This window comes from Oncorhynchus masou, unplaced genomic scaffold, assembly GCF_036934945.1.
Source record: "Oncorhynchus masou masou isolate Uvic2021 unplaced genomic scaffold, UVic_Omas_1.1 unplaced_scaffold_1409, whole genome shotgun sequence".
Taxonomy (NCBI): Eukaryota; Metazoa; Chordata; class Actinopteri; order Salmoniformes; family Salmonidae; genus Oncorhynchus; species Oncorhynchus masou.
Window position 1 is genome coordinate 72,182 of NW_027004029.1, and position 27,819 is coordinate 100,000.

Sequence of the window (27,819 nt, forward strand, 5' to 3'; positions counted from 1 at the left end):
AGGTAGCGCGAGAGAGACGGACAGACACAGGTAGCGCGAGAGAGACGGACAGACACAGGTAGCGCGAGAGAGACGGACAGACACAGGTAGCGCGAGAGAGACGGACAGACACAGGTAGCGCGAGAGAGACGGACAGACACAGGTAGCGCGAGAGAGACGGACAGACACAGGTAGCGCGAGAGAGACGGACAGACACAGGTAGCGCGAGAGAGACAGACACAGGTAGCGCGAGAGAGACGGACAGACACAGGTAGCGCGAGAGAGACGGACAGACACAGGTAGCGCGAGAGAGACGGACAGACACAGGTAGCGCGAGAGAGACGGACAGACACAGGTAGCGCGAGAGAGACAGACACAGGTAGCGAGAGAGACTGACAGGCACAGGTAGCGCGAGAGAGACGGACAGACACAGGTAGCGAGAGAGAGACGGACAGACACAGCGCGAGAGAGACTGACAGACACAGGTAGCGCGAGAGAGACTGACAGACACAGGTAGCGAGAGAGACGGACAGACACAGGTAGCGAGAGAGAGACGGACAGACACAGCGCGAGAGAGACTGACAGACACAGGTAGCGCGAGAGAGACTGACAGACACAGGTAGCGCGAGAGAGACGGACAGACACAGGTAGCGAGAGAGAGACGGACAGACACAGGTAGCGCGAGAGAGACGGACAGACACAGGTAGCGCGAGAGAGACGACAGACACAGGTAGCGCGAGAGAGACGTACAGACACAGGTAGCGCGAGAGAGACGGACAGACACAGGTAGCGAGAGAGACGGACAGACACAGGTAGCGCGAGAGAGACTGACAGACACAGGTAGCGCGAGAGAGACTGACAGACAAAGGTAGCGCGAGAGAGACTGACAGACACAGGTAGCGCGAGAGAGACGGACAGACACAGGTAGCGCGAGAGAGACGGACAGACACAGGTAGCGCGAGAGAGACGGACAGACGCAGGTAGCGCGAGAGAGACTGACAGACGCAGGTAGCGCGAGAGAGACTGACAGACACAGGTAGCGCGAGAGAGACGGACAGACACAGGTAGCGCGAGAGAGACGGACAGACACAGGTAGCGCGAGAGAGACGGACAGACACAGGTAGCGCGAGAGAGACGGACAGACACAGGTAGCGCGAGAGAGACGGACAGACACAGGTAGCGCGAGAGAGATGCAGGTAGTGAGACATACGGACAGGTAGAGAGACAGGCGGACAGGTAATGGGACAGGTAGAGAGACAGACGGACAGGTAAAGGGACAGGTAGAGAGAGAGAGACAGACGGACAAGTAAAGGAACAGGTAGAGGGAGACGGACAAGTCAAGGGACAGGTAGAGAGAGCGAGACGGACAGGTAGAGAGACAGACGGACAGGTAAAGGGACAGGTAGAGAGAGGGAGAGATGGACAGGTAAAGGGACAGGTAGAGAGAGACGCTGGTACCTTTGTGTTCAGGTATTGACAGTCCAATAGCTTTGGCGTGTCAGCTTTGATTGGTTTGTATGCGATTGACTTTTGTGCAACACAGTTTTTCTTGGCAGAAAACCATTTTTGTTTTCCCAGCCTACTGACTGTTAATTCATTTAAAATCTCTGAGGCAGGTAATGACATACATATACACACACACACACACACACACACACACACACACACACACACACACACACACACACACACACACACACACACACACACACACAGCGTGTAGGAACCACTCCAATTCAGGTAATGAAAGATTGAGAGATAGAAATAAGGGTTGTAAATATTTTTCACTCAAATGCACTTCGTTCTCTTGCACACCATCTCTACCTTGCTCCCTCTCTCTCTCCCCTCTCTCCTGCTCCCTTTCTCTCCCTTCCCCTCACCTCCTCTCTCTCCTGCTCTCTTTCTCTCTGTCCCCCTCACCTACTCTTCCCTCTCTCCTACTCTTTTTCTCTCCCTTCCCCTCACCTCCTCTCTCTCTCTCCTGCTCTCTTTCTCTCCCTTCCCATCACCTCCTCTCTCTCTCCTGTTCTCTTTCTCTCCCTTCCCCTCACCTCCTCTCCCCTTTCTCCTGCTCTCTTTCTCTCCCTTCCCATCACCTCCTCTCTCTCTTTCCCCTCTCTCCTGCTCTCTTTCTCTCCCTTCCCCTCACCTCCTCTCTCTCTCCCCTCTCTGCTGCTCCCTTCCCATCACCTCCTCTCTCTCTCCCCTCTCACCTGCTCTCTTTCTCTCCCTTCACCTCACATCCTCTCTCTCTCCCCTCTCTCCTGCTCTCTTTCTCTCCCTTCCCCTCACCTCCTCTCTCTTTCCCCTCTCTCCTGCTCTCTTTCTCTCCCTTCCCATCACCTCCTCTCTCTCTCCTGCTCTCTTTCTCTCCGTTCCCCTCACCTCCTCTCTCTCTCTCCCCTCTCTCCTGCTCTCTTTCTCTCCCTTCCCCTCACCTCCTCTCTCTCTCCCCTCTCACCTGCTCTCTTTCTCTCCCTCCCTTCCCCTCACCTCCTCTCTCTCTCCTGCTCTCTTTCTCTCCGTTCCCCTCACCTCCTCTCTCTCTCTCTCCCCTCTCTCCTGCTCTCTCTCTCTCCCTTCCCCTCACCTCCTCTCTCTCTCTCTCCCCCTCTCTCCTGCTCTCTTTCTCTCCCTTCCCCTCACCTCCTCTCTCTCTCCCCTCTCTCCTGCTCTCTTTCTCTCCGTTCCCCTCACCTCCTCTCTCTCTCTCTCTCCCCTCTCTCCTGCTCTCTTTCTCTCCCTTCCCCTCACCTCCTCTCTCTCTCCCCTCTCTCCTGCTCTCTTTCTCTCCCTTCCCCTCACCTCCTCTCTCTCTCTCTCTCCCCTCTCTCATGCTCTCTTTGTCTCCCCTTCCCTCACCTCCCTCTCTCTCCCCTCTCTCCTGCTCTCTTTCTCTCCGTTCCCCTCACCTCCCTCTCTCTCTCTCTCCCCCTCTCTCCTGCTCTCTCTCTCTCCCTTCCCCTCACCTCCTCTCTCTCTCCCTCTCTCCTGCTCTCTTTGTCTCCCTTCCCCTCACCTCCTCTCTCTCTCCCCCTCTCCTGCTCTCTTTGTCTCACTTCCCTCACCTCCTCTCTCTCTCTCTCCCCTCTCTCCTGCTTCTTTCTCTCCCTTCCCCTCACCTCCTCTCTCTCCCCCCTCTCTCCTGCTCTCTCTCCCTTCCCCTCACCTCCCTCCTCTCTCTCTCCCCTCTCTCCTGCTCTCTTTGTCTCCCTTCCCCTCACCTCCTCTCTCTCTCCCCTCTCTCCTGCTCTCTTTCTCTCCGTTCCCCTCACCTCCTCTCTCTCTCTCTCCCTCTCCTGCTCTCTCTCTCTCCCTTCCCCTCACCTCCTCTCTCTCTCTCTCCCCTCTCTCCTGCTCTCTTTGTCTCCCTTCCCCTCACCTCCTCTCTCTCTCTCCCCTCTCTCCTGCTCTCTTTGTCTCCCTTCCCCTCACCTCCCCTCTCTCCTGCTCTCTTTGTCTCCCTTCCCCTCACCTCCTCTCTCTCTCTCTCTCCCCTCTCTCCTGCTCTCTTTGTCTCCCTTCCCCTCACCTCCTCTCTCTCTCCCCTCTCTCCTGCTCCCTTTCTCTCCCTTCCCCTCACCTCCTCTCTCTCCTGCTCTCTTTCTCTCTGTCCCCCTCACCTACTCTTCCCTCTCTCCTACTCTTTTTCTCTCCCTTCCCCTCACCTCCTCTCTCTCTCTCCTGCTCTCTTTCTCTCCCTTCCCATCACCTCTCTCTCTCCTGTTCTCTTTCTCTCCCTTCCCCTCACCTCCTCTCCCCTTTCTCCTGCTCTCTTTCTCTCCCTTCCCATCACCTCCTCTCTCTCTTTCCCCTCTCTCCTGCTCTCTTTCTCTCCCTTCCCCTCACCTCCTCTCTCTCTCCCCTCTCTGCTGCTCTCTTTCTCTCCCTTCCCATCACCTCCTCTCTCTCTCCCCTCTCACCTGCTCTCTTTCTCTCCCTTCACCTCACATCCTCTCTCTCTCCCCTCTCTCCTGCTCTCTTTCTCTCCCTTCCCCTCACCTCCTCTCTCTTTCCCCTCTCTCCTGCTCTCTTTCTCTCCCTTCCCATCACCTCCTCTCTCTCTCTCCTGCTCTCTTTCTCTCCGTTCCCCTCACCTCCTCTCTCTCTCTCCCCTCTCTCCTGCTCTCTTTCTCTCCCTTCCCCTCACCTCCTCTCTCTCTCCCTCTCACCTGCTCTCTTTCTCTCCCTTCCCCTCACCTCCTCTCTCTCTCCTGCTCTCTTTCTCTCCGTTCCCCTCACCTCCTCTCTCTCTCTCTCCCCTCTCTCCTGCTCTCTCTCTCTCCCTTCCCCTCACCTCCTCTCTCTCTCTCTCTCCCCTCTCTCCTGCTCTCTTTCTCTCCCTTCCCCTCACCTCCTCTCTCTCTCTCCCCTCTCTCCTGCTCTCTTTCTCTCCCTTCCCCTCACCTCCTCTCTCTCTCTCTCCCCTCTCTCCTGCTCTCTTTCTCTCCCTTCCCCTCACCTCCTCTCTCTCTCTCCCTCTCTCCTGCTCTCTCTCTCTCCCTTCCCCTCACCTCCTCTCTCTCTCTCTCTCCCCTCTCTCATGCTCTCTTTGTCTCCCTTCCCCTCACCTCCTCTCTCTCTCCCTCTCTCCTGCTCTCTTTCTCTCCGTTCCCCTCACCTCCTCTCTCTCTCTCTCCCCTCTCTCCTGCTCTCTCTCTCTCCCTTCCCCTCACCTCCTCTCTCTCTCCCTCTCTCCTGCTCTCTTTGTCTCCCTTCCCCTCACCTCCTCTCTCTCTCCCCTCTCTCCTGCTCTCTTTGTCTCACTTCCCCTCACCTCCTCTCTCTCTCTCTCCCCTCTCTCCTGCTCTCTTTCTCTCCCTTCCCCTCACCTCCTCTCTCTCTCCCCCCTCTCTCCTGCTCTCTCTCCCTTCCCCTCACCTCCTCTCTCTCTCTCTCTCCCCTCTCTCCTGCTCTCTTTGTCTCCCTTCCCCTCACCTCCTCTCTCTCTCCCCTCTCTCCTGCTCTCTTTCTCTCCGTTCCCCTCACCTCCTCTCTCTCTCTCTCCCCTCTCCTGCTCTCTCTCTCTCCCTTCCCCTCACCTCCTCTCTCTCTCTCTCTCCCCTCTCTCCTGCTCTCTTTGTCTCCCTTCCCCTCACCTCCTCTCTCTCTCCCCTCTCTCCTGCTCTCTTTGTCTCCCTTCCCCTCACCTCCCCTCTCTCCTGCTCTCTTTGTCTCCCTTCCCCTCACCTCCCTCTCTCTCTCTCTCTCCCCCTCTCTCCTGCTCTCTTTGTCTCCCTTCCCCTCACCTCCTCTCTCTCTCCCCTCTCTCCTGCTCTTTCTCTCCCTTCCCCTCACCTCCTCTCTCTCTCCCTCTCTCCTGCTCTCTTTGTCTCCCGTTCCCTCACCTCCTCTCTCTCCCCTCTCTCCTGCTCTCTTTCTCTCCCTTCCCCTCACCTCCTCTCTCTCTCTCTCTCCTGCTCTCTTTCTCTCCGTTCCCCTCACCTCCTCTCTCTCTCTCTCTCCCCTCTCTCCTGCTCTCTTTCTCTCCCCTTCCCCTCACTCCCTCTCTCTCTCCCCCTCTCCTGCTCTCTTTCTCTCCGTTCCCCTCACCTCCTCTCTCTCTCTCTCTCCCCCTCTCTCCTGCTCTCTCTCCCTTCCCCCTCACCTCCCTCTCTCTCCCCCTCTCCTGCTCTCTCTCTCCCTTCCCCTCACCTCCTCTCTCTCTCTCTCTCCCTCTCCTGCTCTCTTTGTCCCTTCCCCTCACCTCCTCTCTCTCTCCCCCTCTCTCCTGCTCTCTTTCTCTCCGTTCCCCTCACCTCTCCCTCTCTCTCTCCCTCTCTCCTGCTCTCTCTCTCTCCCTTCCCCTCACCTCCTCTCTCTCTCCCCTCTCTCCTGCTCTCTTTGTCTCCCTTCCCCTCACCTCCTCTCTCTCTCCCCTCTCTCCTGCTCTCTTTGTCTCACTTCCCCTCACCTCCTCTCTCTCTCTCTCCCCTCTCTCCTGCTCTCTTTCTCTCCCTTCCCCTCACCTCCTCTCTCTCTCCCCCCTCTCTCCTGCTCTCTCTCCCTTCCCCTCACCTCTCTCTCTCTCTCCCCCTCTCTCCTGCTCTCTTTCTCTCCGTTCCCCTCACCTCTCTCTCTCTCTCTCCCCCTCTCTCCTGCTCTCTCCTCTCCCTTCCCTCACCTCCTCTCTCTCTCTCTCTCCCTCTCTCCTGCTCTCTTTGTCTCCCTTTCCCTCACCTCCTCTCTCTCTCTCCCCTCTCTCCTGCTCTCTTTGTCTCCCTTCCCCTCACCTCCCCTCTCTCCTGCTCTCTTTGTCTCCCTTCCCCTCACCTCCTCTCTCTCTCCCCTCTCTCCTGCTCTCTCTCTCTCCCTTCCCCTCACCTCCCTCTCTCTCTCCCTCTCTCCTGCTCTCTTTGTCTCCCTTCCCCTCACCTCCTCTCTCTCTCCCCTCTCTCCTGCTCTCTCTCTCTCCCTTCCCCTCACCTCCTCTCTCTCTCCCCTCTCTCCTGCTCTTTCTCTCCCTTCCCCTCACCTCCTCTCTCTCTCCCCTCTCTCCTGCTCTCTTTGTCTCCCTTCCCCTCACCTCCTCTCTCTCTCCCCTCTCTCCTGCTCTCTTTGTCTCCTTCCCCTCACCTCCCTCTCTCCCCTCTCTCCTGCTCTCTCTCTCCCTTCCCCTCACCTCCCTCCTCTCTCCCTCTCTCCTGCTCTTTCTCTCCCTTCCCCTCACCTCCTCTCTCTCCTCCTCCTGCTCTTTCTCTCCCTTCCCCTCACCTCCTCTCTCTCTCCCCTCTCTCCTGCTCTTTGTCTCCCTTCCCCTCACCTCCTGTCTCTCTTTCTCTCCCCTCTCTCCTGCTCTTTCTCTCCCTTCCCCTCACCTCCTCTCTCTCTCCCCTCTCTCCTGCTCTTTCTCTCCCTTCCCCTCAACTCCTCTCTCTCTCTCTCTCCCCTCTCTCCTGCTCTCTTTCTCTCCCTTTCCCTCACCACCTCTCTCTCTCCCCTCTCTCCTGCTCTTTCTCTCCCTTCCCCTCACCTCCTCTCTCTCTCCCCTCTCTCCTGCTCTTTGTCTCCCTTCCCCTCACCTCCTCTCTCTTTCTCTCCCCTCTCTCCTGCTCTTTCTCTCCCTTCCCCTCACCTCCTCTCTCTCTCCCCTCTCTCCTCTCTTTCTCTCCCTTCCCCTCACCTCCTCTCTCTCTCCCCCTCTCTCCTGCTCTTTCTCTCCCTTCCCCTCACCTCTCTCTCTCTCCCCCCTCTCTCCTGCTCTCTTTGTCTCCCTTCCCCTCACCTCCTCTCTCTCTCTCTCCCCTCTCTCCTGCTCTCTCTCTCTCCCTTCCCCTCACCTCCTCTCTCTCTCCCCTCTCTCCTGCTCTCTTTGTCTCCCTTCCCCTCACCTCCTCTCTCTCTCTCCCCTCTCTCCTGCTCTCTCTCTCTCCCTTCCCCTCACCTCTCTCTCTCCCTCTCTCCTGCTCTTTTCTTCCCTTCCCCTCACCTCCTCTCTCTCTCCCCTCTCTCCTGCTCTTTCTCTCCCTTCCCCTCTCCTCTCTCCCTCTCTCCTGCTCTTTCTCTCCCTTCCCCTCACCTCCTCTCCCCTCTCTCCTGCTCTTTCTCTCCCTTCCCCTCACCTCCTCTCTCTCTCCCCTCTCTCCTGCTCTTTGTCTCCCTTCCCCTCACCTCCTCTCTCTCTCTCCCCTCTCTCCTGCTCTTTCTCTCCCTTCCCCTCACCTCCTCTCTCTCTCCCCTCTCTCCTGCTCTTTCTCTCCCTTCCCCTCACCTCCTCTCTCTCTCTCTCTCCCCTCTCTCCTGCTCTCTTTCTCTCCCTTCCCTCACCACCTCTCTCTCTCCCCTCTCCTGCTCTTTCTCTCCCTTCCCCTCACCTCCTCTCTCTCTCCCTCTCTCCTGCCTTCCCTTCCCTCACTCCTCTCTCTTTCTCTCCCCTCTCTCCTGCTCTTTCTCTCCCTTCCCCTCACCTCTCCTCTCTCTCCCCTCTCTCCTGCTCTTTCTCTCCCTTCCCCTCTCCCTCACCTCCTGCTCTTTCTCTCCCTTCCCCTCACCTCCTCCTCTCTCTCCCTCTCTCCTGCTCTTTGTCTCCCTTCCCCTCACCTCCTCTCTCTCTCTCCCCTCTCTCCTGCTCTTTCTCTCCCTTCCCCTCACCTCCTCTCTCTCTCCCCTCTCTCCTGCTCTTTCTCTCCCTTCCCCTCACCTCTCTCTCTCTCTCTCTCTCCCCTCTCTCCTGCTCTCTTTCTCTCCCTTCCCCTCACCTCCTCTCTCTCTCCCCTCTCTCCTGCTCTTTCTCTCCCTTCCCCTCACCTCCTCTCCCCTCTCTCCTGCTCTTTCTCTCCCTTCCCCTCACCTCCTCTCTCTCTCCCCTCTCTCCTGCTCTTTGTCTCCCTTCCCTCACCTCCCTCTCTCTCCCTCTCTCCTGCTCTTTCTCTCCCTTCCCTCACCACCCCTCTCTCTCTCCCCTCTCTCCTGCTCTCTCTCTCTCCCTTCCCCTCACCTCCCTCTCTCTCTCCCCTCTCTCCTGCTCTCTCTCTCCCTTCCCCTCACCTGCTCTCTCTCCCTCTCTCCTGCTCCTCTCTCTCCCTTCCCTCACCTCTCTCTCCCTCTCTCCTGCTCTCTTTGTCTCCCTCCCCTCACCTCTCTCTCCTTCCCCTCTCTCCTGCTCTCTCTCTCCCTTCCCCCCTCTCTCTCCCCCTCTCTCCTGCTCTCTCTCTCTCCCTTCCCCTCACCTCCTCTCTCCTCCCCTCTCTCTCCTGCTCTTTCTCTCCCTTCCCCTCACCCTCTCTCTCTCCCCTCTCTCCTGCTCTTTCTCTCCCTTCCCCTCTCTCTCTCCCCTCTCTCCTGCTCTTTCTCTCCCTTCCCCTCACCTCCCTCTCTCTCCCCTCTCTCCTGCTTTCTCTCCCTTCCCCTCACCTCCCTCCTCTCTCCCCTCTCTCCTGCTCTTTCTCTCCCTTCCCCTCTCTCCTCTCCCTCCCCTGCTCTTCCTCTCCCTTCCCCTCACCTCCCTCTCCCCTCACCTCTCTCTCCCTTCTCTCTCCCTCTCTCCTGCTCTTTCTCTCCCTTCCCCTCACCTCCTCTCTCTCTCCCTTCCCCTCACCTCCCCTCACCTCCTGTCTCTCTCCCTCTCTCCTGCTCTTTCTCTCCCTTCCCCTCACCTCTCTCTCCCCTCCTCCTGCTCTTTCTCTCCCTTCCCCTCACTCTCTCTCCCCTCTCTCCTGCTCTTTCTCTCCCTTCCCTCCTCTCTCTCTCTCTCCCTCTCTCCTGCTCTTTCTCTCCCTTCCCCTCACCTCCTCTCTCTCTCCCCTCTCTCCTGCTCTTTCTCTCCCTTCCCCTCACCTCCTCTCTCTCTCCCCTCTCTCCTGCTCTTTCTCTCCCTTCCCCTCACCTCCTGTCTCTCTCTCTCTCCCCTCTCTCCTGCTCTTTCTCTCCCTTCCCCTCACCTCCTCTCTCTCTCCCTTCCCCTCACCTCCCCTCACCTCCTGTCTCTCTCCCCTCTCCTGCTCTTTCTCTCCCTTCCCCTCACCTCCTCTCTCTCTCCCTCTCTCCTGCTCTTTCTCTCCCTTCCCCTCACCTCCTGTCTCTCTCTCTCCCCTCTCTCCTGCTCTTTCTCTCCCTTCCCCTCACCTCCTGTCTCTCTCTCTCTCCCCTCTCTCCTGCTCTTTCTCTCCCTTCCCCTCACCTCCTCTCTCTCTCCCCTCTCTCCTGCTCTTTCTCTCCCTTCCCCTCACCTCCTGTCTCTCTCTCTCTCCCCTCTCTCCTGCTCTTTCTCTCCCTTCCCCTCACCTCCTGTCTCTCTCTCTCTCTCCCCTCTCTCCTGCTCTTTCTCTCCCTTCCCCTCACCTCCTCTCTCTCTCCCCTCTCTCCTGCTCTTTCTCTCCCTTCCCCTCACCTCCTGTCTCTCTCTCTCCCCTCTCTCCTGCTCTTTCTCTCCCTTCCCCTCACCTCCTGTCTCTCTCTCTCTCCCCTCTCTCCTGCTCTTTCTCTCCCTTCCCCTCACCTCCTGTCTCTCTCTCTCTCCCCTCTCTCCTGCTCTTTCTCTCCCTTCCCTCACCTCCTGTCTCTCTCTCTCTCCCCTCTCTCCTGCTCTTTCTCTCCCTTCCCCTCACCTCCTGTCTCTCTCTCCCTCCCCTCTCTCCTGCTCTTTCTGTCCCTTCCCCTCACCTCCCCCTCTCTCCCCTCTCTCCTGCTCTTTCTCTCCCTTCCCCTCACCTCCTGTCTCTCTCTCTCTCCCTCTCTCCTGCTCTTTCTCTCCCTTCCCCTCACCTCCTGTCTCTCTCTCTCTCCCCTCTCTCCTGCTCTTTTCTCTCCCTTCCCTCACCTCCTCTCTCTCTCCCCTCTCTCCTGCTCTTTCTCTCCCTTCCCCTCCTCTCCTCTCCCCCTCTCCTGCTCTTTCTCTCCCTTCCCCTCACCTCCCTCTCTCTCCCCTCTCTCCTGCTCTTTCTCTCCCTTCCCCTCACCTCCTCTCTCTCTCCCTTCCCCTCACCTCCCTCACCTCCTGTCTCTCTCCCCTCTCTCCTGCTCTTTCTCTCCCTCCCCTCACCTCCTCCTCTCTCTCTCCCTCTCTCCTGCTCTTTCTCTCCCTTCCCCTCACCTCCTGTCTCTCTCTCTATCCCCCCTCTCCTGCTCTTTCTCTCCCTTCCCCTCACCTCCTCTCTCTCTCCCCTCTCTCCTGCTCTTTCTCTCCCTTCCCCTCCTCTCTCTCTCTCCCCTCTCTCCTGCTCTTTCTCTCCCTTCCCCTCACCTCCTCTCTCTCTCCCCTCTCTCCTGCTCTTTCTCTCCCTTCCCCTCACCTCCTCTCTCTCTCCCTTCCCCTCACCTCCCCTCACCTCCTGTCTCTCTCCCCTCTCTCCTGCTCTTTCTCTCCCTTCCCTCACCTCCTCTCTCTCTCCCTCTCTCCTGCTCTTTCTCTCCCTTCCCCTCACCTCCTGTCTCTCTCTCTCTCCCCTCTCTCCTGCTCTTTCTCTCCCTTCCCCCTCACCTCCTGTCTCTCTCTCTCTCCCCCTCTCTCCTGCTCTTTCTCTCCCTTCCCCTCACCTCCCTCTCTCTCCCCTCTCTCCTGCTCTCTTTCTCTCCCTTCCCCTCACCTCCTGTCTCTCTCTCTCTCCCTCTCTCCTGCTCTTTCTCTCCCTTCCCCTCACCTCCTCTCTCTCCCCTCTCTCCTGCTCTTTCTCTCCCTTCCCCCCTCTCTCTCCCCTCTCTCCTGCTCTTTCTCTCCCTTCCCCTCACCTCCTCTCTCTCTCCCCTCTCTCCTGCTCTTTCTCTCCCTTCCCCTCACCTCCTCTCTCTCTCCCTTCCCCTCACCCTCTCCTCACCTCCTGTCTCTCTCCCCCCTCTCTCCTGCTCTTTCTCTCCCTTCCCCTCACCTCCCTCTCTCTCTCCCCTCTCTCCTGCTCTTTCTCTCCCTTCCCCTCACCTCCTCTCTCTCTCCCCTCTCTCCTGCTCTTTCTCTCCCTTCCCCTCACCTCCTCCTCTCTCTCTCCCCTCTCTCCTGCTCTTTCTCTCCCTTCCCCTCACCTCCTCTCTCTCTCCCTTCCCCTCACCTCCCCTCACCTCCTGTCTCTCTCCCCTCTCTCCTGCTCTTTCTCTCCCTTCCCCTCACCTCCTCTCTCTCTCCCCTCTCTCCTGCTCTTTCTCTCCCTTCCCCTCACCTCCTCTCTCTCTCCCCTCTCTCCTGCTCTTTCTCTCCCTTCCCCTCACCTCCCCTCACCTCCTCTCTCTCTCCCCTCTCTCCTGCTCTTCCCCTCCCCTCCCCTCACCTCCTGTCTCTCTCTATGTAGTTATCAGCCCAGCGTCAGTCGCTGACAGTAGAGTAGCAGTATTGGGATAATTGTTGGTCCGCCTTACCAGCTGCGTCCCAGATGGCGCCCTGTTCCCTTTATAGTGCACTACGTGCTCTGGTCTGAAGTAGTGCATTATGTAGGGAGTATAGTGCCATTTGGGGCGCACCCTCTGGGCTTTAGCCGCGTCCTGCCCTGGCCTTTCACTTCCTGGGATAATCTCTCATACAGGTAATCATGACCTAGAAGACACAAACACACACGCACAAAAACAGAGATACAAACCAGCACGGACACACACCTTCCAGTGTCTCTGTAGGTGAATCTCACATCACTTTCAGTTCCATACACAGTGTACTGCTTAGCCCCAGGCTCAGGACAGCAGTGGTGCAGTACATAGGGAATTTGCTGCCAGGAACGACAGACTGCTCCACTGTCTCTTCCTGTTACCGAGGTCACAGGTCATACATTCTGACCAATAGGATGCTCACTCCCTCCCTAGCCCATGTTTAAACAATGAGATATGCTCTGAATAAAAGGTGCGGTCGAAACGCGGCTAATCCACATTAAGTCAATAAGGAAATTGTGCCTTTTTCTCAAAATTAGATGACATTTCTTCTCCCGCTGTTGTTTAGCTGGTGGTGCCCTCTGTGTGAAAGGAAAAGCACTCTTCCATGTCTCTGAGATTGTCCACAGAGCTTTCATTATGAATGGCCATTTCAGATCCCCTAACTGAAAGACATTTTGCATTTAGATGCAAAGCAGCACATCCATTAGACAGATTGACAGGTGAGGTTCACTGGTATGCTTATGGAGGGAGTATCAGAGAGAGACAGGTAGGGGTGTGTGTTCGTTCAGAATGGTATGGTAGGAGAGGTATGGGTGGGGAGATTAGACTGGGTGGAACCGAAAACCTAAAATCTTCTGAAGTCCACCTGATTTCCAAGCTCCACACCCAGGATGGAGAAACTCTCCAGGAAGACGTCAGTTTGACGCTGATGGATTAAAGCTGACCAATAAGAAATGAACCAGCCTTTTTTGTTGAGTTCTCCCAACTCCGTCCTGCCTCAAATGACTCCTTTTTCTTCTTTGTAAGAACATTTCTCTCACTTCTCTGTTTCTCTCCATCTCTCTGCAATATGTGTTGACCCCTCCACAAACACACACGCAAGGCTCCCCTTCCCTCCATTCTAGGTGGTCAGATTGTCTGTGATGTGTCTTATGTAACCTTTGTCCTCCCTCTCTCCTTCCCTCTCTCCTTCCCTCTCTCCTTCCCTCCCTCTCCAGGTGGTAAAGTTGAAAGGCCAGGTGTTGTCTGTGATGTACAGGTTCCGTATGAAGAACAGAGAGTGGATGTTAATCCGCACCAGCTCCTTCACCTTCCAGAACCCCTACTCCGATGAGATCGAGTACATCATCTGTACCAACACCAACGTCAAGTAGGTGGACGCACACACGGACCGCCGCGCGCGCACACGGACCGCCGCGCGCGCACACGGACCGCCGCGCGCGCACACGGACCGCCGCGCGCGCACACGGACCGCCGCGCGCGCACACGGACCGCCGCGCGCGCACACACGGACCGCGCGCGCACACGGACCGCCGCGCGCGCACACGGACCGCCGCGCGCGCACACGGACCGACGCGCGCGCACACGGACCGACGCGCGCACACACACACGGGCCGACGCGCGCACACACACACGGGCCGACGCGCGAACACACACACGGGCCGACGCGCGAACACACACACGGGCCGACGCGCACACGGACCGACGCGCGCACACACACACGGGCCGACGCGCGAACACACACACGGGCCGACGCGCACACACGGACCGACGCGCACACACGGGCCGACGCGCGCACACACACACGGGCCGACGCGCGAACACACACACGGGCCAACGCGCACACACGGACCGACGCGCACACACACACACACGGACCGACGCGCACACGCGGACCGACGCGCACACACTCACACAGAGATAGACACTGAGTGTAAATTGTTGACACATGTTTCACGTCCTGGGACAGAAATGGACCAGCGGAATGTTCTCGACCAGGGTTTCCCAAACTCGGTCCTGGGTGCACTTTTGAGTTTTTTTGCCCAAGCACTACACACTGGGGCGGCAGGGTAGCCTAGTGGTTAGAGCGTTGGACTAGAAACCGAAAGGTTGCAAGTTCGAATCCCCGAGCTGACAAGGTACAAATCTGTCGTTCTGCCCCTGAACAGGCAGTTAACCCACTGTTCCCAGGCCGTCATTGAAAATAAGAATTTGTTCTTAACTGACTTGCCTAGTTAAATAAAGGTAAAATAAAAAAAATAAAAAATAAAACAGCAGATTTCAAATGATCAAAGCTTGATGATGAGTTGGAAAGATGTCTTCTTTAGAATGTGTTTCTATGTCCAAAGGAAATCCTCAATAGAAATACTGTGAAACTCCTGGCTGCTTTTTAACATCTTTGAGTGTTGTTCTCTCTGAATGTGTCTGGACTGGAAGGACCGTACACACACCACTGACACTTCACTCATTGTTCTGGTTGTGAACACACAGTCACACACACACCTGCACACACAGTGCTCGTGCCACCGGGACACACTGACTGACTATTAACACCAGTGTGCCAGCATGCAGGTCTGCTGCCCCAGTCAGCCAGTCAGTCAGTCATAATATTGACAGTACATGGCGTTGGAATGGTAGCAGTGTGTTTTACTACCAGCTGTTAAAGGTTCAGTATGGAGGATAATATTAACAGTGTTTTATTGATTCACGCCATGTTAATAAGGTGTTAAATGAAACATTTAAGGAAAGTATGTGTGTGTGTGGAACTTGGCCCATTTTCCGATCTGTGTTTTGTAGGAAGACAGGTTCCAGGTTGTGTTTGTTTTGGTCCCTCAGGTTCCACAAACCTGTTGGTTGGACTCTGGGCTACAATGGAGGGTAGCCAGAACTGGGAGTACTGATCGAGGATCAGACTCCTCTATCCATGTGTTTTTATTCATTGTGATCTAAAAGGCAAAACTCATCCTAAGTCAGCACTCCTGCTCTGAGACGCTCGATACATAATGTCCCCATTGAATTTGTGCTGTGACCAGGCCTCCAGTCTTAAAAGCCTTCAGTTTTCTTCTGGTCCACAATGATGTGCATACCAATGTCTTTAGCCACAGCCTTTAGCCATCAGCCTTTAGCCATCAGCCTTTAGCCATCAGCCTTTAGCCATCAGTGTTTATCCATCAGCCTTTAGCCATCAGCCTTTAGCCATCAGCCTTTAGCCATCAGCGTTTAGCCATCAGCCTTTAGCCATCAGCCTTTAGCCATCAGCCTTTAGCCACAGCCTTTAGCCATCAGCCTTTAGCCATCAGCGTTTAGCCACAGCCTTTAGCCATCAGCCTTTAGCCATCAGCCTTTAGCCATCAGCCTTTAGCCATCAGCCTTTAGCCATAGCCTTTAGCCATCAGCCTTTAGCCATCAGCCTTTAGCCACAGCCTTTAGCCATCAGCCTTTAGCCATCAGCCTTTAGCCATCAGCCTTTAGCCACAGCCTTTAGCCACAGCCTTTAGCCATCAGCCTTTAGCCATCAGCCTTTAGCCATCAGCCTTTAGCCACAGCCTTTAGCCATCAGCCTTTAGCCACAGCCTTTAGCCACAGCCTTTAGCCATCAGCCTTTAGCCACAGCCTTTAGCCACAGCCTTTAGCCACAGCCTTTAGCCATCAGCCTTTAGCCATCAGCCTTTAGCCATCAGCCTTTAGCCACAGCCTTTAGCCACAGCCTTTAGCCATCAGCCTTTAGCCACAGCCTTTAGCCACAGCCTTTAGCCATCAGCCTTTAGCCATCAGCCTTTAGCCATCAGCCTAGAAGGACTAGAGTGACCAGTTATAATAGTCACCTTTTTATTTCCTGCATAGTGTTTCTGCACCTTTTACACTAAATTAGAGCAGTTAGCATTAGCATTTATGTTACTCAATGCCCTTACCAATGATGCCATATTTTGTCAGTTTGGGAAACACTGCTGTAGCAGGCCCAGTTATCCCCTCTGGCTGGTGCAGGCCCAGTTATCCCCTCTGGCTGGTGCAGGCCCAGTTATCCCCTCTGGCTGGTGCAGGCCCAGTTATCCCCTCTGGCTGGTGCAGGCCCAGTTATCCCCTCTGGCTGGTGCAGGCCCAGTTATCCCCTCTGGCTGGTGCAGGCCCAGTTATCCCCTCTAGCAGATACTGTATTGTAGAGTGTATGTGTGTTTGTGCACGTGTGAGTTGGTGGATGCGTGTGCATGTTTTTGTGTGTATGTGCACACCTGAGTGTGTTTGTGTTTACGTACACGTGTTCAGTGCGCGTGACTGCTTTACCTGCATGGTTTTTCACCTGCACTACCGGGTCCTGGTCAATAGGGGGCGGTAGCGTCACTGTTGATTTTGTCACCGTGCCTAGATAGAGGCCAGAGAGGAAAAGGAAAGGCCTTTTAGTGGTTGAAGAATCGGAGAATGGGTGCAACCCTCATATCCCAGGACCAACAACATTGACTTTAAACTTGATCCTGATGCTTCCAACACTAACATCCCACTCACACTCCAGAGAACTGGGGAAACACTGGAAGAGTTCTGTTATTCCGTTTGTTTTAGATTGCTAGATTGTGATTGTTCTGCTCTCTCCTCCACCCGTTTGTGTGTCTGTGTGGAAACATGCTCTGAAACATCATTTTCTCAATTTCCTCAGACATTATAATGACTTAAGGAAGGTAGTAACATAATGTTTCTGGAGATCAGATTCCTGTGTGTGTGTGTGTGTGTGTGTGTGTGTCTCTGTGTGTGTGTGTGTCTCTGTGTGTGTGTGTGTCTCTGTGTGTGTGTGTGTCCCTGTGTGTGTGTGTGTGTGTGTGTCCCTGTGTGTGTGTGTCCCTGTGTGTGTGTGTCCCTGTGTGTGTGTGTGTCTCTGTGTGTGTGTGTGTCTCTGTGTGTGTGTGTGTCCCTGTGTGTGTGTGTGTCCCTGTGTGTGTATCCCTGTGTGTGGGAGTGTTCTCTCTAGCTGAGGTGAGAGCCGGGGCAGTGGAAACCTGGCTGACTACAGACTGGGTTGGTAGATTTATAGGCTCCATAAAATATCTCTTCTCATTCATCAACCCTCTACAACAGTTGTGAAGCTCAGCATCTGACCACTGGGGTACCTGAGCCAGTCTCACCCAGCGACACACATACACACACACAGGGTTATGAGACAGACCGTCTGGTTGTTGGTGTAACTGAGTGTTACTCTGTAGTAAATGTATTGTCTGTGAGAGACACCACTCTGTTTCTTCTCTGTCATCTCTGGTGTGCCCTCGTTCACTTCCCCTCCAAGATTTAAGAGTGTTTGATTGATGTCGAGCGACTGCCATATTTCTTTCCTATGGGCCCTGGTCAAAACCACTGCTCTATGTAGGGAGTAGGATGCCATTTGGGACGTAGCCCAATGCTTTAACATTCTTGAGGGGGAAGTGAATGCGTGCACACTTCATATATTAGGGAAAGAATATAGGGATCTGGACAATGTCTTTACTCTCCTGGGTTATACCCCTCTCATATAGGATATCTCTTCACCAACGATAGGTTACACAATCAATCATTTCTGGAGAACTAGCTGGGCATATATCTATGTATACAGCCCATATATAACCACACACACACACAGAGTGCAGGCCGTATGTCACTACTGTGGTAGCGACTACTACTGGACCAAATAAATCAAATAAGATGTAGTTGTGGGGGAAGCCAGCGGAGAAAGCCCTGTTATTTCAGAGCTGGCTGCAGTACACACTGTGGGCCTTGGACAATGACAATACCATACCATGCATGGTGAATCTGCACCTACAATATGCATACAACAGTATATGCATACCCCTTCAAATTAGTAGATTAGGCTATTTCAGCCACACCCGTTGCTGACAGGTGTATAATCGAACACACAGCCATGCAATCTCCACAGACAAACATTGTCAGTATAATGGCCTGTACGGAAGAGCTCAGTGACTTTCAATGTGGCACCGTCATAGGATGCCACCTTCCCAAGCAGTCCATTTGTACAATTTCTGCCCTGCTAAATCGTCTGTCCTCGGTGGCAACACTCACTACCGAGTTCCAAACTGCCTCTGGAAGAAACGTCAGCATAAGAACTGTTTGTGAGGAGCTTCATGAGATTTCTATGGCGAGCAGCCCCACACAATATCACCATGCACAATGCCAAGCGTCGGCTGGAGTGGAGTAAAGCTCACCGCCATTGGACTCTGGAGCAGTGGAAACACGTTTTCTGGAGTGATGAATCACCCTTCACCATCTGGCAGTCCAATGGACAATTCTGGGTTTGGCAGATGCCAGGAGAATGCATAGTGCCTGTTTTTCATGGTTCGGGCCCCTTAGTTACAGTGAAGGAAAATATGAACACTAAGGCATACAATGACATTCTAGACAATTCTGTGCTTCCAACATTGTGGCAACAGTTTGGGGAAGGCCCTTTGCTGTTTCAGCATGACAATACCCCCATGCATAAAGCCAGGTCCATATAGAAATGGTTTGTCGAGATCGGTGTGGAAGAACTTGACTGGCCTGCACAGAGCCCTAACCTCAACCCCATTGAAAACCATTAGGCTGAATTGGAATGCTGACTGCAAGCCAGGCCTAATCTCCCAACATCTGTGCCTGACCTCACTAACGCTCTTGTGGCTGAATGGAAGCAAGTCCCCTAGTGGCAGCAATGTTCCAACATCTAGTGGAAAGCCTTCCCAGAAGAGTGGAGGCTGTTATAGCAGCAAAGTGGGGACCAACTCCATACTAAAGCCCATGATTCTGGAATGAGATGTTCAACTGGATTAAAGGGAATGAGATGAGCAGGTGTCCACATACTGGTGGTCATACAGTGTATCTGGATTAAAGGGAATGAGATGTTCAAAGAGCAGTTGTCCACATACTGGTGGTCATACAGTGTATCTGGATTAAAGGGAATGAGATGTTCAACGAGCAGGTGTCCACATACTGGTGGTCATACAGTGTATCTGGATTAAAGGGAATGGCAGCATTGTAATGGAGAGTGTGTATTCTAACAGCTCCAACAGTGTTGTAGCAGCTGCATGGTAGTGTGGTCTATGTTCCAACGGACTTCCTGACTGTCCTTTAGCCTGCAGGAGTGCAGAAGGAGATGACTTTGGAGCCATGACAGACCCACACCTCACACACTGCCCCGTCTCAGTGTGCCTCAGTTGTTGATCAAGCCAAACAGAGCCATCTGTAATAATTAGTCATGTTGGCTGGCTCTAGGTAGGAACCATAAACTGAGATGTTAGAGGCTAGCCTCCACTTCTGTTCCTGTTTCTGGGACTGTTTCTCTTTAGGAAGTCATCCGTGGAGGGCTTTTGCGTGTGTGCATTGGTATTGTTACCATGGCTACAAGCCTCAGGCTGCCCGCTTGCACCCTTGCTACATCCCATCAGCCACTGCTGTGTGACCTGGCTGCTTCCCTCAGAACTCCACTATTAGGCCAGCTCTGAATGTGTGGGCAGAGAACACACACACACACACACACACACACGTACACACACACACACACACGTACACACACACACACACACACACACGTACACACACACACACACCATAGCAGCCAAGTCACCAATGAAGCCATTCCCTATCCACTGTTTTAACACTGCTGGAGTTTACCCAGGGGCATCAGAGCAGAACCACAACACATTATAAACCTTAGCCACTCATCTGCATCACACACACACACACACACACACACACCATAGCAGCCAAGTCACCAATGAAGCCATTCCCTATCCACTGTTTTAACACCGCTGGAGTTTACCCAGGGGCATCAGAGCAGAACCACAACACATTATAAACCTTAGCCACTCATCTGCATCACACACACACACACTTACACACTTTCAAGCATACACACACGCATGTACAAGTGCACACACACACTTACACACGCGCACGTACAAGTGCACACACACACTTACACACTTTCAAGCATACACACACGCACGTACAAGTGCACACACACACTTCCAAACACACACATCAGACACACACACTCTGAACCTCTGGCCCTGATGTGAAGTAAATAAATAAGCGGTTCTGTTTTCATAATAATGTTTCTTCCCGACCGGTGATGCAGAGTTCTGTAGAGGTGGTTCAACAGCAGAGTGTGTGACTGTGCTGGAAACTAGGAGCCGGCTTGGCTGGATGTATTTTTGCACATTCTTCAGAAGTTCAAATATCCTCTGGAGTTTTCCTGGCCAAGTATTATCCATCTTAGTCCAGGTGACCCTCTGTGTGCTCACCCCTCCTCCTTCCCTACACCTCTACCTCCTAATCTCCTCTACTCCCCTCTCTTCTGGGAGAGAGAGAGAGAATATTCACTGCAAGTGTCTCTTTGAGAGGACACTAAGCAACACTTGACATAATGGGGTTTTGAAGTAGTTTGTTTTCCTCAGTGGAAGCTCTTTATTCCTAGTGACAGGTGTTTTTGATCTGGACACAAACACACAGGCATACACACACTGGCGCTCTGGCCGTCATGTATTCTAGTTACTCACATTAGGTCTGTTGTCAGACGCTAGGCTCTTATAGGCTGTGACGGCCAGGGCCACTAAGTTCAGAACAGCACCAGTCTATGTACACTGCTAGGGGACGCTTTCATGTTGTTAACACAAGTGTTTCCATCACTCTCTCTCTCACTGACATTCAGGAATTGATTTGAGGCAGGAAAGGAGGAAGTAGTTTCTCTTTCTCATTCTTTCTCTTAGATATTCCATCATTTATTTGAGACAAGAAAGGAGGACTGTTGTGATGTACTTACAGAGAGAGAAAGCAAAAAGAGACAAACAGAGATGAGCTGTCAATTTCCTAAGGTCTTTCTGTCTGTGGACTCAAACCCAACTGGTCCTCTGCAGTCTAAAGTGGCCTCCTCCTCCTCATCACGTCTCCTCAGAGAGAGAGAGCTGTATACTTCTCATGGCAGGAGAAGAAAAACAGTTTGTTTCTCTCTGGGTAAATAGGAAATGTCAGGGTTGGATGCTCCAGAAAATAACTTAGCAGGAAATCACTCCGAGGCTTCTGAAATTAAGGGCCTGAATTAGATGCTGTGGTGCAATTTGCCAGCGACAAATGGATTCGAGGCACAAGTGTGTGTGTATGTGTGTGTGTGTGTAAAGTTTATCTGCCTGTGTGTGTTTGTGTGTGTCTGTGGTGAGTGAGTGAGAGAGAGAGAGAGAGAGAGAGAAATACAGACATTCTGTTGCCAGCTTACTAATGATGCTTAAGAGCTGACAGGAGACATTCTGTCTGGAAATGGTTTTGAGTTTAAAAACAGCTCTTGAAACATCTTATTGCCGCCACATTGACTATTGGGAATATTTGTTTGCATGCAGGTGTTGCTCTTCTCATTTAGGCATTCAGAATACACTGACTCTGCAACAAGGGATGTCTCACAGCTGGTACCCTAAGAATGCACTACTATTGACCAGGGCCCATAGGAAGCCATGAAGGGAAAAGGGTGCCATTTGGGACACAGATCATGTTATTCATTACATCCCAAATAGGCTTGTTTTAGAGAGTACTGAATTAGAATCTGTTGTTTCCCAGTGTATAGAAGACACAGTTAGAATTTGTTGTTTCACAGTGTATAGAAGACACAGTTAGAATCTGTTGTTTCACAGTGTATAGAAGAGTTAGAATCTGTTGTTTCACAGTGTATAGAAGACACAGTTAGAATCTGTTGTTTCACAGTGTATAGAAGACAGAATCTGTTGTTTCACAGTGTATAGAAGACACAGTTAGAATCTGTTGTTTCACAGTGTATAGAAGACACAGTTAGAATCTGTTGTTTCACAGTGTATATAAGACACAGTTAGAATCTGTTGATTCCCAGTGTATAGAAGACAGTTAGAATCTGTTGTTTCACAGTGTATAGAAGAGTTAGAATCTGTTGTTTCACAGTGTATAGAAGACACAGTTAGAATCTGTTGTTTCACAGTGTATAGAAGACACAGTTAGAATCTGTTGATTCCCAGTGTATAGAAGACAGTTAGAATCTGTTGATTCCCAGTGTATAGAAGACAGTTAGAATCTGTTGTTTCTCAGTGTATAGAAGACAGTTAGAATCTGTTGATTCCCAGTGTATAGAAGACAGTTAGAATCTGTTGATTCCCAGTGTATAGAAGACAGTTAGAATCTGTTGTTTCACAGTGTATAGAAGTCACAGTTAGAATCTGTTGTTTCACAGTGTATAGAAGACAGTTAGAATCTGTTGTTTCACATTGTATAGAAGACAGTTAGAATCTGTTGTTTCACATTGTATAGAAGACAGTTAGAATCTGTTGTTTCACAGTGTATAGAAGACAGTTAGAATCTGTTGTTTCACAGTGTATAGAAGACACAGTTAGAATCTGTTGTTTCACATTGTATAGAAGACAGTTAGAATCTGTTGTTTCACAGTGTATAGAAGACAGTTAGAATCTGTTGTTTCACATTGTATAGAAGACAGTTAGAATCTGTTGTTTCACATTGTATAGAAGACAGTTAGAATCTGTTGTTTCACAGTGTATAGAAGACACAGTTAGAATCTGTTGTTTCACAGTGTATAGAAGACAGTTAGAATCTGTTGTTTCACAGTGTATAGAAGACAGTTAGAATCTGTTGTTTCACAGTGTATAGATGTCACAGTTAGAATCTGTTGTTTCACAGTGTATAGAAGACAGAATCTGTTGTTTCCCAGTGTATAGAAGACACAGTTAGAATCTGTTGTTTCACAGTGTATAGAAGACAGTTAGAATCTGTTGATTCCCAGTGTATAGAAGACAGTTAGAATCTGTTGTTTCACAGTGTATAGAAGACAGTTAGAATCTGTTGTTTCACAGTGTATAGAAGACACAGTTAGAATCTGTTGTTTCCCAGTGTATAGAAGACACAGTTAGAATCTGTTGTTTCACAGTGTATAGATGTCACAGTTAGAATCTGTTGTTTCACAGTGTATAGAAGACAGAATCTGTTGTTTCCCAGTGTATAGAAGACACAGTTAGAATCTGTTGTTTCACAGTGTATAGAAGACAATTAGAATCTGTTGTTTCACAGTGTATGAAGACAGTTAGAATCTGTTGTTTCACAGTATATGAAGACAGTTAGAATCTGTTGTTTCCCAGTGTATAGAAGACACAGTTAGAATCTGTTGTTTCACAGTGTATAGAAGACAATTAGAATCTGTTGTTTCACAGTGTATGAAGACAGTTAGAATCTGTTGTTTCCCAGTGTATAGAAGACAGTTAGAATCTGTTGTTTCACAGTGTATAGAAGCCAGTTAGAATCTGTTGTTTCACAGTGCATAGAAGACAATTAGAATCTGTTGTTTCCCAGTGTATAGAAGACAGTTAGAATCTGTTGTTTCACAGTGTATAGAAGACAGTTAGAATATGTTGTTTCCCAGTGTATAGAAGACAGTTAGAATCTGTTGTTTCACAGTGTATAGAAGACACAGTTAGAATCTGTTGTTTCACAGTGTATAGAAAACACAGTTAGAATCTGTTGTTTCACAGTGTATAGAAGACAGTTAGAATCTGTTGTTTCACAGTGTATAGAAGACAGTTAGAATCTGTTGTTTCACAGTATATGAAGACAGTTAGAATCTGTTGTTTCAGTGTATAGAAGACAGAATCTGTTGTTTCACAGTGTATAGAAGACAGAATCTGTTGTTTCACAGTGTATAGAAGACACAGTTAGAATCTGTTGTTTCACAGTGTATAGAAGACAGTTAGAATCTGTTGTTTCACAGTGTATAGAAGTCACAGTTAGAATCTGTTGTTTCACAGTGTATAGAAGACAGTTAGAATATGTTGTTTCACAGTGTATAGAAGACACAGTTAAAATCTGTTGTTTCACATTGTATAGAAGACAGTTAGAATCTGTTGTTTCACAGTGTATAGAAGACAGTTAGAATATGTTGTTTCACAGTGTATAGAAGACACAATTAGAATCTGTTGTTTCACAGTGTATAGAAGACAGTTAGAATCTGTTGTTTCACAGTGTATAGAAGACAGTTAGAATCTGTTGTTTCACAGTATATGAAGACAGTTAGAATCTGTTGTTTCGCAGTGTATAGAAGACACAGTTAGAATCTGTTGTTTCACAGTGTATAGAAGACAGTTAGAATCTGTTGTTTCGCAGTGTATAGAAGACAGTTAGAATCTGTTGTTTCAGTGTATAGAAGACAGAATCTGTTGTTTCACAGTGTATAGAAGACAGAATCTGTTGTTTCACAGTGTATAGAAGACACAGTTAGAATCTGTTGTTTCACAGTGTATAGAAGACAGTTAGAATCTGTTGTTTCACAGTGTATAGAAGACAGTTAGAATCTGTTGTTTCACAGTGTATAGAAGACAGTTAGAATCTGTTGTTTCACAGTGTATAGAAGACAGTTAGAATCTGTTGTTTCACAGTGTATAGAAGACAGTTAGAATCTGTTGTTTCACAGTGTATAGAAGACACAGTTAGAATCTGTTGTTTCACAGTGTATAGAAGACACAGTTAGAATCTGTTGTTTCCCAGTGTATAGAAGACAGTTAGAATCTGTTGTTTCACAGTGTATAGAAGACACAGTTAGAATCTGTTGTTTCACAGTGTATAGAAGACACAGTTAGAATCTGTTGTTTCTCAGTGTATAGAAGACAGTTAGAATCTGTTGTTTCACAGTGTATAGAAGACACAGTCAGAATCTGTTGTTTCACAGTGTATAGAAGACACAGTTAGAATCTGTTGTTTCTCAGTGTATAGAAGACAGTTAGAATCTGTTGTTTCACAGTGTATAGAAGACACAGTTAGAATCTGTTGTTTCACAGTGTATAGAAGACACAGTTAGAATCTGTTGTTTCACAGTGTATAGAAGTCACAGTTAGAATCTGTTGTTTCACAGTGTATAGAAGACACAGTTAGAATCTGTTGTTTCACAGTGTATAGAAGTCACAGTTAGAATCTGTTGTTTCTCAGTGTATAGAAGACACAGATAGAATCTGTTGTTTCACAGTGTATAGAAGACACAGTTAGAATCTGTTGTTTCACAGTGTATAGAAGTCACAGTTAGAATCTGTTGTTTCTCAGTGTATAGAAGACACAGTTAGAATCTGTTGTTTCACAGTGTATAGATGTCACAGTTAGAATCTGTTGTTTCACAGTGTATAGAAGACACAGTTAGAATCTGTTGTTTCCCAGTGTATAGAAGACACCGTTAGAATCTGCTCATTGTTTAGAGGCAGAGCCTGGACAGCTGTGAGTAGGGAGAGAGAAAACAAGGGAATGATAAAGACAGAAAGGGATGGAGAGGACAGAGAGCAGTCTGTTGCCCCCTATAGTCATTCAGCACAGATGGACAGACCAGCTTGTAGTCTGTATTTAATAGTACATTCACAAAGGACCCTTAGGTTTTTGCCAGTCGGTGTAACGATTCTCGTCTGGTGAAGGAGAGCGGACCAAAATGCAGCGTGGTGGTTATTCATGTTCTTTAATGAAAAAAAGGAACTCGACATGAAATAACTAACTATACAAAAAACAAACAGACCGTGAAAACCTATACAGCCTATCTGGTGACAACAAACACAGAGACAGGAACAATCACCCAGTGAAACCCAGGCTACCTAAATATGGTTCCCAATCAGAGACAATGACTAACACCTGCCTCTGATTGAGAACCATATCAGGCCAGACATAGAAATAGACAAACAAGACATCCAACATAGAATGCCCACTCAGATCACACCCTGACCAACCAAAACATAGAAACATACAAAGTAAACTATGGTCCGGGTGTGACAGTCGGTCAATGTTCTGATTTGTTCTACAGCCGTTAGGGTTCCAGGTGTGGTATCTTGTTGGTATGTTCGGATGCTGGTGTTTTGCTATTGTGTATCACTAACTTGACCATCTGTTACTAATAATACAATCTAAAGAGGAAACATATCAAAGTGATGGTATTGTGTTAATGTGTATTAATGTGTTGTCATTGTGTGTGTTCTCCAGGCAGCTCCAACAGCAGCAGCAGGCAGAGCTGGAGGTCCATCAGAGAGACGGCCTGACAGCCTACGACCTATCACAGGTACCCCACAGAACCCCTATAGCCACCTGTTGATAATACAACATACAGTGCCTTGACAGTGGGGATGTTGCTGTAATCGCAGCAAAAGGTGGCGCTACAAAGTATTAACTTAAGGGGGCTGAATAATTTTGCACGCCCAATTTTTCAGTTTTTGATTTGTTAAAAAAGTTTGAAATATCCAATAAATGTCGTTCCACTTCATGATTGTGTCCCGCTTGTTGTTGATTCTTCACAAAAAAATACAGTTTTATATCTTTATGTTTGAAGCCTGAAATGTGGCAAAAGGTCGCAAAGTTCAAGGGGGCCGAATACTTTCGCAAGGCACTGTATAACATTGTGTCTTCCCTATACCCACTGTACCCAGTGTAGCTTACTTACCTCTCCATAACCCTGGCTTTTCATGCTCGACAGCTTCTGAAGCTGTTCATTGTATATCATTAAAGGCCCAGTGCAGTCAAAAATTTGATTTTCCTCTGTTTTATATATATTTACATACTATGATGTTGGAATAATATTGTGAATATTATGATAATGCCCTTTTTTAGGTTAAGAGCTATTTGAAAAGACCGCCTGAAATTTCAGCCTAGTTTTGGTGGGATGGAGTTTTGGTCTGCCTGGTGACATCACCGGGTGGTCAATTAGTTAATAGACCAATAAGAAAGAGTTCCAAACCTCTCTGCCAATAACAGCTAGTTTTCAGTTTTCCCCTCACAGAAATTGCTCTTTGCTAAGAAGCTATTTTTGTTTCTTTATGATAATTTTTAATAGAAAAATGGCTGTATTGGACATTTAAAAGGCTCAACTGTATAACAGGCTTGGGGTCAATTCCATTTTAATTCAGATAATTCAGGAAGTAAACAGAAATGGAATTATTCCTCAATGATTGTCTGAGGGGAAAAAAACATTGAAATTAGAATTTCAGTTTAGCTCCTCAACTGACTAAATTCAAATGGAATTGATCCAAATCATGCTGTATAAATACTTTCTAGGGTTTCATTAAGTGAAGAGGTCCTTCCCTCCTCTCTTTCTAGCTGTTGACTGTACATCAGTTTATAGGGTTTCATTAAGTGAAGAGGTCCTTCCCTCCTCTCTTTCTAGCTGTTGACTGTACATCAGTTTATAGGGTTTCATTAAGTGAAGAGGTCCTTCCCTCCTCTCTTTCTAGCTGTTGACTGTACATCTGCAAGGGGGATATACTCACACCCTTGTATAAATAAAGTTAGTATTACTAAATGAAGTTATCCTTCCCTCCTGTCTCCCTCCAGGTGCCCGTTCCCAGTGTGGGAGGAGGGGTTCACGAGGCGGGCAAGAACACTGACAAGACGGACACCATGTTCTCACAGGAGAGAGACCCACGCTTTGCTGACATGTACTCCGGCATCTCTGGCTGTACGACATCTAGTTATTTTCTCACCTCGACTCGTCTTGTGTGTGTGTGTGTGTGTGTGTGTGTGTGTGTGTGTGTTTAGATAAGTGTTAATCAGCCAGTGTGTGTTGAAAGGCCCATGGCAGACGGTTGGTTGTGATGGTGGTCTTTCATCCAGGGGAGAAATGTAAAACAACCTCCACGCAACTCAATCAGAACTGAACTTTCTCTCGCTCTCTCTCCCTCTCCATTCCTTCCCTCTTTCTATCTCTCCATTCCCTCCCTCTCTCTGACTGTGGTGTATTTTTAGCTCTTTCTCCCTCTCTGAATGTTTCTGTCTCTCTCTCCTTCCCTATCTCTGTCTGGCTCTCCCTCCATCTCTCTTTTTTCCTCTCTGTCTCCCTCTCTCCCTGTCTCCCTCTCTCTGTCTGTCTCCCCCTCTCGGTTTCTCCCCCTCTCGGTTTCTCTCCCTCTCTCTCCCTATCTCTTTCTGTCTCCCTCTCTCTGTCTGTCTCCTCTCTGTCTCCCCCTCTTTGTTTCTCTCCCTCTCTCTCCCTCTCTCTCTCTGTCTCTCTCCCTCTCTCTCTCTGTCTCTCTCCCTCTCTCTGTCTGTCTCCTCTCTGTCTCCCCCTCTCTGTGT

The 27,819-nt window shown here is 50.2% G+C and overlaps 1 protein-coding gene across 1 annotated transcript in view; it reads left to right on the forward strand.

Annotated features, from left to right (window-relative positions):
• LOC135530742 (aryl hydrocarbon receptor nuclear translocator 2-like) overlaps positions 1–27,819 on the forward strand; it is a 129,783-nt gene that overhangs the window by 66,711 nt on the left and 35,253 nt on the right. The window contains exons 11-13 of the mRNA XM_064958942.1: positions 12,984–13,135; positions 25,738–25,813; positions 27,079–27,202. Coding sequence (XP_064815014.1) covers positions 12,984–13,135; positions 25,738–25,813; positions 27,079–27,202 — 352 coding nt within the window. The remainder of the gene's footprint in view (positions 1–12,983; positions 13,136–25,737; positions 25,814–27,078; positions 27,203–27,819) is intronic.